The 14,225-nt window shown below is 36.0% G+C and overlaps 1 protein-coding gene and 1 long non-coding RNA gene across 4 annotated transcripts in view; one reads left to right on the top strand and one right to left on the bottom strand.

The window, feature by feature from the left end:
• LOC128075790 (uncharacterized) overlaps positions 1-14,225 on the top strand; it is a 212,269-nt gene that overhangs the window by 26,416 nt on the left and 171,628 nt on the right. The window lies entirely within an intron of this gene.
• KLHL4 (kelch like family member 4) overlaps positions 1-14,225 on the bottom strand; it is a 67,721-nt gene that overhangs the window by 14,778 nt on the left and 38,718 nt on the right. For all 3 annotated transcript variants that reach the window (XM_052672829.1, XM_052672828.1, XM_052672827.1), the window contains 2 exons: positions 1,432-1,605; positions 1,010-1,146 (listed from right to left, as the gene is read on the bottom strand). In XM_052672829.1, coding sequence (XP_052528789.1) covers positions 1,010-1,146; positions 1,432-1,605 — 311 coding nt within the window. The remainder of the gene's footprint in view (positions 1-1,009; positions 1,147-1,431; positions 1,606-14,225) is intronic.

Here is a 14,225-nt window from a genome sequence, read left to right as displayed (position 1 = left end):
GCAGCCCACCACCATTTCTTTGCATTCGGTCTAATCTATTTCCTTGGGTGATTTATGTTTATTCAGTGCCTTATGCATGTTATGCAGCATTCCCTCCTGCCCGTGTTTATCTTCTTGCTTGTACCCACAAGCACATAAAGGGTCTATTTTGTGTATAGAAACTTCTGTTTCCAATCTGGAATTGCAGATGGCTTATCTTTCTTGAGATTTGTCTCTTTACACTACAGTCAAGATTGATGAAGTGCCTGACCTAGCAAGCGAAGAAGTCCTCTGTTTTTGACATTTATTATAATACCATTATATTAATTACATTGGAGTCTTTGTTTTAATTTAATCTATAGTTATTCTAACCCCTTTTTAAAGTATGAGTACTATACAAATATTGATACATACCTATAGTATGTCTTCCAGCCTCCCTGTCTTGATATGTAAATTGTGCTATTCCATTCTCAAAAGCTAGCTAGGAATGTCCTGTGCGGGACATCAGTTGAGAAGCAAAAACTGAATGTTATTGGTGATAGGTGCAAACTGAGGAGGTGGATCAGTTTATCAGCAAATGTTCGTAAATTCAGAAAGCTGTTTTTCTGTTTGCTTTAGTGTTAGTACTTTGTGGAGAAGCAATTTCCTCCTTTCAAGAGCTGTGCGTGTTTTGCCTCAGAACTTCATAGCTTGGAAGAGGAAAGGGCTTTGCATTTTAGCTTTCTGGTTGGGTGGCTGCCGTCTTCCTGAGTATCTTGCTAAACACAGAATACACAAACATCCAGAAGCAATTGCACAGGTTTGAATGATCTGGATATTTCTAATTGTGTACACAGCAGTTATGTTCTGTGTCGCTTTACCCTGCTTGTAGCGCTTGTAAAAGCGATTTCACAGTTCTCTGAGTTGGTCTTCTTGTCTACTTGGTTCAACCCTTTGAGGTCCAACAATATAAGGTTAAATTCCGAAAACTGAGGGAAAGCAAGCAGGAGATATATATCTACATTGCAGCTGTGGGTGATGGAGGACTTACCTGTGTAGGCATAACGCACCAGGGCCTTCAGCGCATCCGGGTCCACTCCCTCCATCTTGATCTCTTCTTGTTTTGCTTCACGTACATCGTTAGTGAACATTGCAGCAAAATAATCAGACACTGCACTGAGAACCAACCTTGAAATGGAAGCATTTTAGGAGGGCTGCACATTATTCTGTAATATTCATAACAAGCATGGAATTCAATAATACTGTGTAGTAAATGGCGTGTGTATGTTTTAGAAACATTCTCTTACAGTAGGATTTGAATCGTACAGTAGTGAGCAGTAAAGTTAAAAGGGTAATTAATAACCTACTTCTACAGTAACTGATCATTTATAACCAGACAGAGTAGGCGTACATTTCCCTAGTGTTTGAAAATGTCAGGCTTTGAAGCCGTCTAAACCCAAGTGGGGCAGGTACCTGTGAGCTGGAATCTTCTGGTCTCCTACTATGAGAAGAACATCGCACAGCTGTTTCTGCTGCAGATAATTTTCCATTTTGCGGAACGTTTGCTCTGCGTGGTTTGCAGAGTGGAAGTACTCCTCAGAGCCATTGGTGTTCATGCCAAGCAGTGAGCTGCTGGTCATAGACAGCCTGTGATGAAAGAGCACATACAGGGACTGCAACCGTACAAGCTCAGATTATGTTCTTTACATAAGTTTTGTTCAAAAGGCATCATAGAAGCATTTACAATTATAAAGGCTTTTAGGATTCTGGTCTTGCTATGCCTTCTTACATTTGTTTTGGTTTGGTGTCTGCAAATTTTCATTCGCAAGACTGCCTATAAATTCTGAGGTCAAGGAAGGAAAAATTATTGTGGTGAGGTGGTGCTACTGAGTTTTCTGCTTCCTACCCATCCTGTGTCCAGGATGCAATGCACCATGATAAATGCAACCTGCTGACCACTCACAGACAGAGCATGCAAATGGCAATCTGTTCTACCTGAAATAGCCTGTGGAATGAAAGTTTGTCTATGATGTTTCTTTAGGTCTTATTTCTGTTTCCTTCATACTTTGTACGTCTTTATTACTGTATGAAATGGGAATTAATCAGAAGACAATCTGACAACTGACATATAATTCTAGGTAAATTACTGAACCAAAAACTGATGAAATTAGTAGATTCTGTTACCTTTACAAACTGAATGCAAATAACAAACTAATTCCTTTTCAAGGAAATGTGTGTTATAAAAACATATTCTTCCCACTACAAAACTCTGTTAGATGTCCCACTTATAAATACCTATAAAACCTATTTATATATATTTTTTTCCTCACTGTATTCTAATATGGATCGTGTTGCAGATTGAACTATTATTGATACTTTCTTAGAAAAGCTTTTTTTTCACCTGTTTCTTGTAAGATAGCAGCGCGTTTCTTAATATGCATCTTTATCACTAATGCTACAATCTGCAGCACTATTTTACTTAGTCTAGACTTTATAGATAATGGCTTCTCAGCTTATAATATTTTAGTTACAATATCTCAGAGTATTATATTACATAATATGTATTATATTATTGTGTGTGTGCGTGTGCACCACCTGAGGAACCAATGCATCTCAAACACTCAGATGTCACATATGTGTGTTTATTTCTCTCTGGGCAAACTCAGATTCTATTACTATTTACAAAAGTATTAAAACATACCAAATCAATGCAATAAGCTCTATCTTTCTTTTGAAGCTCTTTACTACAATGTCAAGTGCATTTTCTTTTTTTTTTCTTTCTTTTTTCTTTCTTTTAAGAAAAAGAGGCAAATCAAGTTCACCTATAACATGTATCCTTTGTAGTTTGCAGCTTACAAAAATTAATTTGTCTCAGTTTAATGACTATACTTTTTGTTTGTTTTGCTTCAGTGCTTCATTGAAAATGAAGAAGCTGAAAAATTAGATTATATGCTCATTACTTTTTCACCAACTACTTGATGCCAACTTCATATTCTGTAACATTCTTGTTTTGCTATTTATCTCTTAAGCTTTCTGTCACACTTCAAACATTTTTTTTCCAAGCGTATTTTGTTTCAGTCTCATTATATTCATTTTAAGTACTGTATTTTAATGTATTACATTGCTCTTATCCTTAATGTGTCAGAGTTCAGTCAGAATAATATTCATTCATCCCTACTGCAAATGCACGGTACCAGTTTCTTGAAATTAGCAATTTCCAATAGAACGTATGCATTTGGGAGTAGGGCAGTCATTTTCAAGCAGTAAAGATTTGAAAAGAGTCTTACAGTCCAATCATTTTATTCAGTTCTGGGTACATTTTTTTTCCTTGTATGTCCTAGAGTGACCTTTAATTGCAGCAGAAATAACACCAACCATATAATTACTGTAAAAAAATAAGGTCTTCAGAGATTGAAGAGTACTAGAAGGAAAAAAAAACCAAAAACCAACACTGGCTAACTTTGTAAATATAATTCTGTAGTTGACGGTTTATTTTCACCAGCTGATTCAAAATAGTAAGTATAGTATAGTATAATATGGAGGGGGAAAATTAAATTATGAGATATTTCTCTGTCTCCTTCTGTGTGTGACTATTACTGATACGCAGATAACTGAAATACAGAGCTTCAAAAATTTAAATCTAGGGAGGAAAAATACAGTGAACTTAAAGAAGACAGAGGTTCAAGTACCTTGAAGGAGGAAGTCGAGAAAAATATCAGTAAGTCTGATGTTGAAATAAAATCAGAGGTGCTGCTGACTGCATTACAGAGATAGGCAAGCTAGCCGCAGATGTGTTGACTTGAATGTATCTACCTGTCCTGTCTTGTTCCATGAGAACACAACACATTAAGAGATCTCACCGTTCATGCAAATCTACCCAGAAGCATGAAGTGGATGGAGAATTATTAGTTTTCTGTAAAATGTGTATGAGTTTGGACAAAAAAAAATCTGAAGTGTATTAAGTAATAAGATTTCCAGAGGTACATTGTGATGGCCTTGTGAAAGTAATTAGTTTTCAGTTAGTCAGAAGGGAAATTACTAAAAACTGTTCTGAAGAATCAGAAACCTGAGTAGCTTAATGCCGCCTTTGTGATAGTGCTGACTAGGATGCTGAGATGTGTTAACACCAATGGCATTAGTATTAAGAACTTAAGATTTCAGATTATCCTGGAGAGAGCAAAGGTAAATCTATACTTAAATGATTTCAAAGTTGCTGCGCTGCACAAATTTCATCTTAGGTAGAGAGCCAAGTGAAATAATTTCTGTTTTCCCATAAGGACTTGTAAAGCATAGCGAAAATATTTTGTTAAGAAAAAGAAAAGGAAAGAAAAGGAAAGAAAAGGAAAGAAAAGGAAAGAAAAGGAAAGAAAAGGAAAGAAAAGGAAAGAAAAGAAAAGAAAAGAAAAGAAAAGAAAAGAAAAGAAAAGAAAAGAAAAGAAAAGAAAAGAAAAGAAAAGAAAAGACACAAAATATTTGAGCAGACCTTCTAAATTGAAAACCTGAAAAAGTAATCAAACAATATTACGTATCTAAATGACAACAAGGAGATAAATTCCAGCCAGCATGGCAGTTCAGAACAAATCATGTCATAGCAATTTTTTATTTTATTTTATGACAAGATAACAAAGCTTAGTGGGAGAAAAGAATAAGATGTCAGAAGTCATCTTGGCTTTTGGATGACTTCTGACAGTATTTCACATGACGTTTTCAAAATCAAGCTAGGATGGCATGTCTTAAGTGTAATAAATAGTTAGCAACAGCTTGTATGGGTACTTAAAATTTTTCCATGCCAGAAGGTGTTCTCAATGAACTGCAGTTGAATTCTGCATCTGATGCTGCTCCGTATTTTCATTACAGACAGGTATACAATAGAAATAGGGTATAATCATCACATTGACAAATTTGGGGAATAGAACTTAAATAGAAAGTGCTATCTTTCCCCCAACTTTTTTGACTTTTGGGCAAATTTGTACTTTTCAAAGACCTGCTCATACTTGCATGTGAGTAATTACCTGAACAAACTGCAGGATAAGAATACATAAGGTAACAGCTAGATTGTAATGTATCCCAAAAAAGCTCTTACTTGGAGATGATGATGTGGAGGGAAAACTTAATCTTTCCTTTGGTTAGGGGAACGCAAGTGACAAGTTTTGTGGTTCGTTCCAGGCCTATTCTCTACTATTCTTTAAATTGCTGAATTATATTAAAATCAATTTCTGTCTTCATAAAGTACTCTTCATTAATCAACACAGCATACTTCATTAATCAGTTTATAAATGATAAATTCACTTTTCATCTTTATTTAATTATAACACGATAAAACATAAATGCCATTTAATTGCCATGTACTGTTTAAACTCAGTGTGATCTTAAAGTGCCTCATTAATTGTGCCTGTGGCCAAAAAAACAAAAAGAAAAGCCCTTAATTATTAGGAAGCTTAGAAGCATAATATTGCATGAAAACCAGATAATGAAATGCATATTTTGATTTGTTGTTCTTGATGAGTCTATTTGTATTTTTGTAGTGACCACTCCTGTGTTGGATATTTGTTGAAAGCACCTAAGTGTTTTTCTTCTAATACTTGTGAAGTCCAGTTCAACCATCAGTTCAGTCATTACTGTTACTTACAGGTTATTATTTTGAGCTCTAGCTCACCCCATCCATAACAGCAAACTAGGTGGCAGTTAGAGGCATTGCTAGGAGACATTAGGCATCTTAGGCCTTTATCACAGCTGAGAACATCCGTGTGAGTTCGACCCTGAGGTTTATTGGATGTGCTTTAGCAGTGACAAGTGTCAGACAAAACTGCAACTTCATCAGTTCGTTTGTACAGCAATATTTACAATGCAACTCATCGGTTTTTTTTTTTCCTTCTGATTGTGCTTATTCAAGAAAGCTACAGTCAGCCCCCACATAGGCAGACTCTCCCCCATGCAGCTGCTTGAGCTCTGACCTGCTGTTGGGAGGTGCCGTGGAGCTGGAGGTTGAGAGATGCTATCTCCTTATGCCGAATCATAGGGCCCCTACATCACTTGGTTGAGATATGAAGAAAAATATTTCTATTAGAAAGCCATTTTTGAACATAGCATAAAATAAAGTTGATGCACTTGTACTAATTGCTTGCTGGCAACATGCAGTCAGTAGTTGTCCTAACCTCTACCTTAATATTCAATCTTTCCTAATAGTTCTACTGTAGTTGTCTCCTTTCTTAGATGCTGCTGGTAAATATAACATCTAAATATTGTGCAAAACGTTGTGGATCAAAAATTATGATCTTAAAGCGTATGGAACATTAACATGCAATGGAATAACAAAATAACTGTAGCAAAGGAAGAAGTAAACAACCGAAATGTACAGTTACTGAGGTGAATAGAGAGATTGCCAACTTCCTTTGAAAATTCACACTGACAATTCCTTTAGAACTTGGACATCTGAAAAACAGCATATCCTTAATAATTTCTTTTTGCAATTTTTAACAGAAACTTACCACCTTTTCCAGTTGACATTAAGATAACTTTATGATTCATAATGAAATGAATTGAGACTAAGTTATTTAAATTATCCTGTGAATAGGAAGCATGCTTTTGGTGGGATAATTCCACTGGAAAACACCTCAGCACTTTGCAGGCCTTTATGACGAGGATTTGCACTTCAGGCCCCAGGCTGCCTTCCCAATGGCACACTGCAGCAGTGCAGCCCCCTGAGAGTGCCACAGCCCTGTGTGCAATACTTGTAGGCTAAATGTGGGAGTTTCTAGTGATCCAGTGCACTTTGTTCAAATCACTGAAAGGACTGTAGGAGCAAAATTCAGCAGCTATTTCTTCAGATTCTTGGTGGCCATACAGTGTAAATAGAGACTTTTATCACAGTGATGTGTTAGTGTTAACATTTGCAATGTAGTAGGGATTTTCAAATTGAATAATGGCTTTCCTCCTGATTCAGAATAATCGGAGTATGAAATTTTACTATAAATTTTATAGTGGCATGAGATGAACTCAAAAATTGGGACTCTGCTAATATCTAATCAGTCTGGAGAGAGCACTAGATGTATATCCCTGAGTGTTTTATTATAATAGAAATCTATCTGTATTTAATGATGAAGTGTCTCAGACAAATCATTTAAATTAATGCTATCTCAAATCATCATTCAGAGTGATTCTCCAAAAGAATTAACACCGTTCATTTCCATTGTGTAACGGAGAATAACAACTGAGTGAAATGTTTCAGTAAAAAATATTCAAGTATATATATTGCCATATAAAATCTCACCTTTGTTCTGATTTTAAACAAAATATTTTAGTTATTGTGTTTTTCCTAAGGCAGATAAGAAAGTCCTTACTCTTAAAAATTTAGCATGTAAGAAAAAATATAAATTATGTGGAATGTTCTGTTGCCTTAATCAATGCACACTCAAAGACTCCAATAAGAATTCTGAAATCATCGCTGCGATAACATGATTTCTAACTCAGTATTTATGTTATAAGATTATATTGGTGAAAATTAAAACTGTTTGAAGGAGAAATTCAGTGAAGTTGCTTACTCCTTGCTCAACTTTCATGTAGCTGGTGATAATATGTTTAGGTAATTTAATAGCATCTCCCTAACGAACAAAAAAGACATTATCTCAAGTTGTCAAAACGTGCAAAATGAAAAATAGTGACTAGATGCTGGATTTGGCATTTTTAGTTAGAGGACAGAAAACAGAAACAAACTAAGGTCAACAAATTTTGCTTAAACCCAACCATGATTACTGCCAGATGAAACTAATTAGTTCCATGATTCTTACTTCATTAAGCATGTTTCAGAGAGACTTCTGATGAGAGACCATGCGGAGGAGAAGGCCTGCTTATGTGCTCAACTCAGTTTTGAATTCATTGTAACTCTAAGTGAACAGTGTAAGGAAGCATTAATTTAAACAGCTAACCAGTAACTGAGATGCATATTGAATTCCTCTGAAGAGGAAGTCAGAGGCACATCTGGCACATCTATGGCATCTCATGGGAGCTTCATACTGAGCAACTTTATTGGCATAGTGTAGCACCAAGCCAAACTAAATTTGTTTTATAGATGAGCCTGCCACCCTTAAGTGAATGAAAAAACAAATGAGGACAAAAAAAAAGTAGTGCTGACTTACATCTTTGTTCCTTTCTGTGCTTTTCTCACTGCTTCACTGTGTTCTGATTGAACAGTCTGGCTCCTTCATGATTTTAAGGCTGTAACTTCACAGGAACCTGTCTTAACATTACCTATAAATCCACTATGACAAGATTTATCAAGAGACTGAGTTGACTGTACTGCCAGATGATTTTACTAGGTCAGGCATCTCAGAGAGAGAGATCAAAAGCCCGTCCTAAGCCATGGTACTTTAATGTAGAATAGTGGGGTTTCTTTGTAAGTAATCACATAGAAAGGAATTTCTGTCTTTGCATGTAGTTTTCTGTAAACTAGCTAGATAGACTGGAAGTAATCTTCAGTAATGTCCTCTGTGAGAGTTAAAATTGTGACTCAGAACAAGCATTTCAATCTTTAAATGCTTATAACAAGTATTATGCTAACTGATATGTAGGTATGGTTGATTTAAAGCTCTTCTTTCAGTCTTAGTTCAGTGTTACATATGTTTTGAATTACAGTTTATGACTCAGAGAAGCAGCACAGAATTATTAGGTATATTGGACAAATTGGAGGATTTTCTTTAGAAAGCTGTAGTGTGATGTCTAAAATAACTGCTGTTTTTATTGCATGAATTAAATTACTTTGTAACAAAAATCAATTTCTACCTCTTTCCTAACCAGTCTAAACCAAGTTTGCTGGTATTAAGATTATGTAAATGACTGACGTGTATCAAGGTCACTTAGAGCCCAAAACTTCAGTCACACAGAAGCTCTAGGTCACTGGAAGAATAATAACTCAGGCCATAGCAAAACAAGGATTCAAAACTCAGAAGGGAGCACTGTAACAATGGATTTATATTTTTGCTTCTTTCCTTTTGAAACACCGTGCAAATTTCTCTTATTGTTGACTCCCTGCGTTACCTCTCTATCTGACCACCTGGTCAGGAGGAGAAAGTCATTTGCCTGGACTTTAGATGTTTGTTCAGGTGGTTTGCCTTAGTTTGGGGCTGTATTTGTGTAGTTAATACACACCCTGGAACAAGTGCTTGTGGAAGTGATCTGAGCTCTCCTGCCTGCTCAACAGAGAGGCAGGTGAGTCCTTGGTCATGGCAGACTGCAACTGCTTTCTAGGCTATCACCTAACTGAGGTCTAAAGAGGTAAAGGGAGCATGACCAACACTGTTGAAGTAAAGCCTGCTCAGCTGCAGCAATAAAACAGATTATATGATGTGTTTTGGCAAGTCAAATCTGGCCAGGGGTCAGAAGGGTGGGTCAGAAATGCCATCACCAGACTTACTCCTTGTGTTTTCCCTATGTATATGGCACAGGCAAAGCCTTTGCCTACATAGCTTGCTATCTGTATATGAACTCAAATGGATCACAACTGAAGGTAATATTTCAACAAACATCCTGTTCGGAAACAGAGTTTTCTAATTACAAAGCTTTTTCTTTAACACAGTGGTCATGGAAGAACTGAAAAAAAAACCTAACTCCCACCAAAAACACAGAACGTGACTAAGATTAAATTACTGAGATATTTTTGTCAGCGTGTGTGTCTGTGTGCTTCTCTATTTCTTCACGTTCTGAAATGGTGTGACAAGGAGACGCAGAGCTTTCCTGGGCATCTGTGCTAAATGAACACTGTAGAAGAGGTTTCCCTGGCAACGCAAACCATATGTAATAGCTCAAAATAGCTTTTCTCCAGCTCCTAGGATTTCTTAGTGGTTTGCTTATGATTTCCATTTAAATCAAGGTATGTTTTCACTGTTCAAAAAGGTTCATTTTCCCAACTTCTATTAAAATGAACAGGCTTTGAAAATGCTTGTCTTGCAAGAGTGCCTCCCTTCCTCTTGACTTCTAATTAATGAGGTAAACTCAAGCATAGCAAATGGTGACAGCGGCTCTCCACTTTGTCAAATGTATTCCTTTTGTGTTTGCTGTTCAAAACACTTTATTATAACTGTGCTGATAGTCACTATCACTGGTTGCAACAGAAAACTTCTAGTTCAAGTAGTAGTCTGACTTTTGTAATATTATAATCATGGGAGCTATATACTTTATGTGGTATTATCTTGAGAATTACATAGTGTAATGCACCAGTTATAATGTACATGTTTAAAGTTTGCATGTTACTAGCAGTTTTTAGACAAATTGTGGTGCTTGAAAAAACTAATCAGTTCTTAATGTGTTCATAAGAAAATAGGTATCCAAGGTTATCTTTATTACGAACAAGCAGTAATACCAAGAGGCTAAACTGTTTCCCTGCATTTATATAAGAAACATGTAGCAAATCTGAGATAGAATCAGTGGATGTTGATTTTGAATTCCTAACACAGCTACTCGTTAGGTCATATCTTTCACAAGTTAGGAGCAGTCTTGGAGAGCTTGTTTGGTTAAGTCAATTGCTAGTCCTTGGGAAAGATTCTTGTCCAACAATTCTCAAAACATGCCTAGCAGAACCAAAGAAAGATTGAGGACTCGTTCTTTTCCAATGAACGTTTATTTAGCCTAAGTATGTTTTAGCTGATAAAATAATGAAGAAAATAATTGACAGTGTTCTATTTTGTTCTGTTTCATTTCTAAGTGAGGTATCCTTCTATATCTGTGCCCTATTTCTTGACAAAATGTTTTTAAAGCAAAGTCATTTAAATACTGTATCACATATTCTTCACTTCACGTGCATATAATATCTACAAGGTCCTCTACATGTTTTTAGTTATCTTTCTGCCCGTGAGCAGTAGACAGAATTTTAGTGAATTATCCTGATTCATCATATAAAATGAAAACAGTTTCTAGAATGAAATATAAGATGATTTATGGTAGTAATTAGTGGATAAGCAGAATTGTTGGAAAGACCCAGGCCATGAGTTCTTGTTCTATCTATTTTAATTAGCTTTGAATTGAATTTTGACTATTAAGCATTTCCTTGGGAAAGGGGGAGGAGGAGCATTGGGAGATTTGTCAGAGCTGAGTGGTGGAGTCTGAGCGTAGAGTCACTGATGTGAGGCCTGATTACACACAGGAAGAAACTTTTACAGTTTTGATTTACAGATTTTTGAGTTTAGTTCCTATACTCCCTTTAAGCTCATTCTGTAAATCTGTACTTCAGCATTTGTGTATTTATTTATCTTCATACCTACAGATATTATATACAAGTCATATTCTTTATTATATCACCTGATATAGTTATTCTTAAAATATAGTATCGTTATTTTCTTCTAGCTGAATGAATTAGTATGCAGTGGGCTAACTCTAGCTGATTTACTGCATCAAATCTCTTTATTTCTTTAACTGTGGAAGATTTAGTAATGTTCCTTATGGCAGTATTGCAAATATGTTTTTTGTGCGTGTCTGAGTTGTTTACTTAGAACTATGAACATAAATTGTTCATTTCTTTTACATTTCTGTCTGTAATTTTCAAATCAAGCAAACTCCTCCTTTTCCAACAATGCTTCAATAATCGTACAATTGATTTCACATGCTATTGATTTCACAGTTGCACATGTTCAGTATGTCTGTAGAACATGCTCTGCATTGGTCACATGTGTTTAATCATCTCCTTAACTTTTTTTGGCGACATTAGGCAGAGACTTTAAGAACAGTAATTAGTCTTTAAGAAGTAATTTAGCAGCTGTCTTTTCTGAGAGCAGGCTGCATGGAGAAGAAATGAGAAGATAATTGAATCATAAAGAAATTGGTTTGAAATTGATAGAATTGTCATAGTTTCTTAAATTACTATTAAATGGTATTTTTTCCCTTGTCTAATAATTCATCTTTGAAAGCTATGCATGTTAAGTGTAAGCCTGTGTGTCAAGCTTCTCCAATGATGTTGCAGTAGAAGGAGAAAATAGGCATAAAATCTGCTGAAGAAGCTTTTGAGGCATTGATTCTCTTTTCTGTACCGAGGGATCCTATATGAGGCAATAGCATTTGTTTAGTCCAAATGACTCCAGTAGTCACTGTTCATTACATTGTCACTGCCTGAAAAGTCCTGTCCTTCTTTGCAGTTTAACAACTTCAAAGAAAAGGGTAATTCTGCTTTTTTATTTCAGTTTTGCATGAGATGCCATTTATTAGAACTTCACAGATTTTCTACTTTTAGCAAACAGTAGAGGTCGCAAGAAAATTTTCTCAGTACTCTCACCTATTTTTACAAACAGCTGTGAGAGAGTTACAGTAAAATACTATCAAAACTCACTGTAGCTCCACTAATTGTCTATGTCTTTTCTTAGTTCATAAGTAAAACTGGAGTAATATTTGGCACCAGCAGATGCAGCATCTCATTGTTGCCAAAGGGCTGTTCTTCCAACATTATTGCCAAAAATGCCATCCTCTTTCCCCAGCTGCAAACCTTTCTTTCACTGCATTAAAATATTGAAATGCCACATAGACTGTATATCCATCACTTCTGAAAGGAGATTGGCTACAATATCTTAAATAATCCATTTCCAATGTTCCAAGCTTCAAATTTGTATTTTGACCTTTATTTAAAGCTTATATTTAGCAGACAGTTACTTTCTGCTTTTTCCTGAGGTTGTAATGAAGCATTTTGGCTGTCCATAGCAGACTGACATGAAATCATCTTTTTAATGTATATTGCATATAAGTCAACATATAAAGTATTAAAGAAACTGCAAAATTCTCCATAAAACAAAAATATTTTCTTAGCTTCTATTTAGGATCAGAATTAAGTAATATTTTACTGGAGATGTTATCTGATAAAAATAAGATGATTTGTTGGAAGTACTATATTTAGGGACAAAGAACTGCAAAAATGTACAGATGGTTAGGGAACATGTCCTGGTGCAGGGCTCACATGAATCACAAGCTCAGCAGCTGCTCAGCCTGGAGAAGAGGAGGCTGAGGGGAGGCCTCATGGCTGCCTACAGATCCTCACAGGGCAGCGCTGAGCTCTGCTTGCTGGTGACAGCAACAGGACATAAGGGAACCAACATGGAGCTGCATCAGGGGAGGTTAGGGGTCAGGAGAAGGTTCTGCACCAGAGGGCAGCAGGCAGGCTCCAAGCTAGCAGAGCTCAAGGAGCTCTTGGACAGTGCTCTCAGACATTAGTTTTTAGATTCCTGTGGGGCCAGGAGCTTAATTCAGTGCTCTTTGTGGGTCTTTTCCCACTTGGGATATTCCATGATAATGTGTCCTGTTGAATGTCTTTTGGGCTACTGCAACAAATAAAAGGGTATTTTTTATTTCCAGTAGCTTTTATTTCACTGTACTGTGAGCCAAGGCTATTATCTGCTAATGGAAATAAGAATTTTAGGGAAATCTCTGATAGTATGTGAAATAATCTTGTGTATATGTGTACGTATGTATGTATGCATCAGTGATAGTAAGGGGAATTGTTAGTTATTTCCGTATTGTTGGCAATGAAAAAAAGATGACATGAATTTTCATGTCTTACACAAAAGGAACTGTCAAAATAATTGATAACAAGTAGTTACTACAGAAAATGCATTGCCTCTGTTAAGAAGGTGCTCCTCCTGAGTATCTGAGTACACCCGTCAGCATCAGCTGCTTGGATTATGACATCAAAAGAGTGTAGTAAAATTAATTAGAAGTATATTTTGTTTCATATGGAAAATTAGAAAGCATATATCTTTACCAAAACTGGAGTTTGTCGACCAAGTGGATTTGTGAGGTTCTTCAGCCATACAATTACAAGAAGTGCATTAAAAAAAATGTTGAATGGATGCTATATTCATTATTGAAATTCCACTGCTTTGGGCAAGAAGGAATAGAGGTACCCACACACTTTGCCAGCTGACATGGTCTTCAATAGTATACATACAGAACTATAACATACCTTCCAGCAGGTGTGCATAAATTGATGTGGCAACATAGCATAATGTAAATAAATAATAGGTATGCTTCTTGCACTGTAAGATCAGTACAGTCATGTCTGTGAGTACAGAATTAATCAAGCAAAGTAATGAAGGTAATTTAATATCATGGATTCTTCCTATTAGGAGGTATGAAAGCCTGTTTAGTTTCTTTGCACAAGTGCTTTTCCATATCTTGCACATGAGAATAAAGTTTTTGTCGATCATCAAACAAAATCTAACAGTGAAATCTTGGGATTTTCTATGGTTCACTTCCAGACCATTTTCTTTGAAAGAAATAGGATTTCTTCAAGGAATTTT

Source organism: Tympanuchus pallidicinctus, unplaced genomic scaffold (genome assembly GCF_026119805.1).
Source record: "Tympanuchus pallidicinctus isolate F22 unplaced genomic scaffold, pur_lepc_1.0 scaffold13, whole genome shotgun sequence".
NCBI lineage: Eukaryota > Metazoa > Chordata > Aves > Galliformes > Phasianidae > Tympanuchus > Tympanuchus pallidicinctus.
The sequence above is the reverse complement of the archived record's forward strand: the minus strand, read 5'-3'. Positions and strand labels throughout refer to the sequence as shown.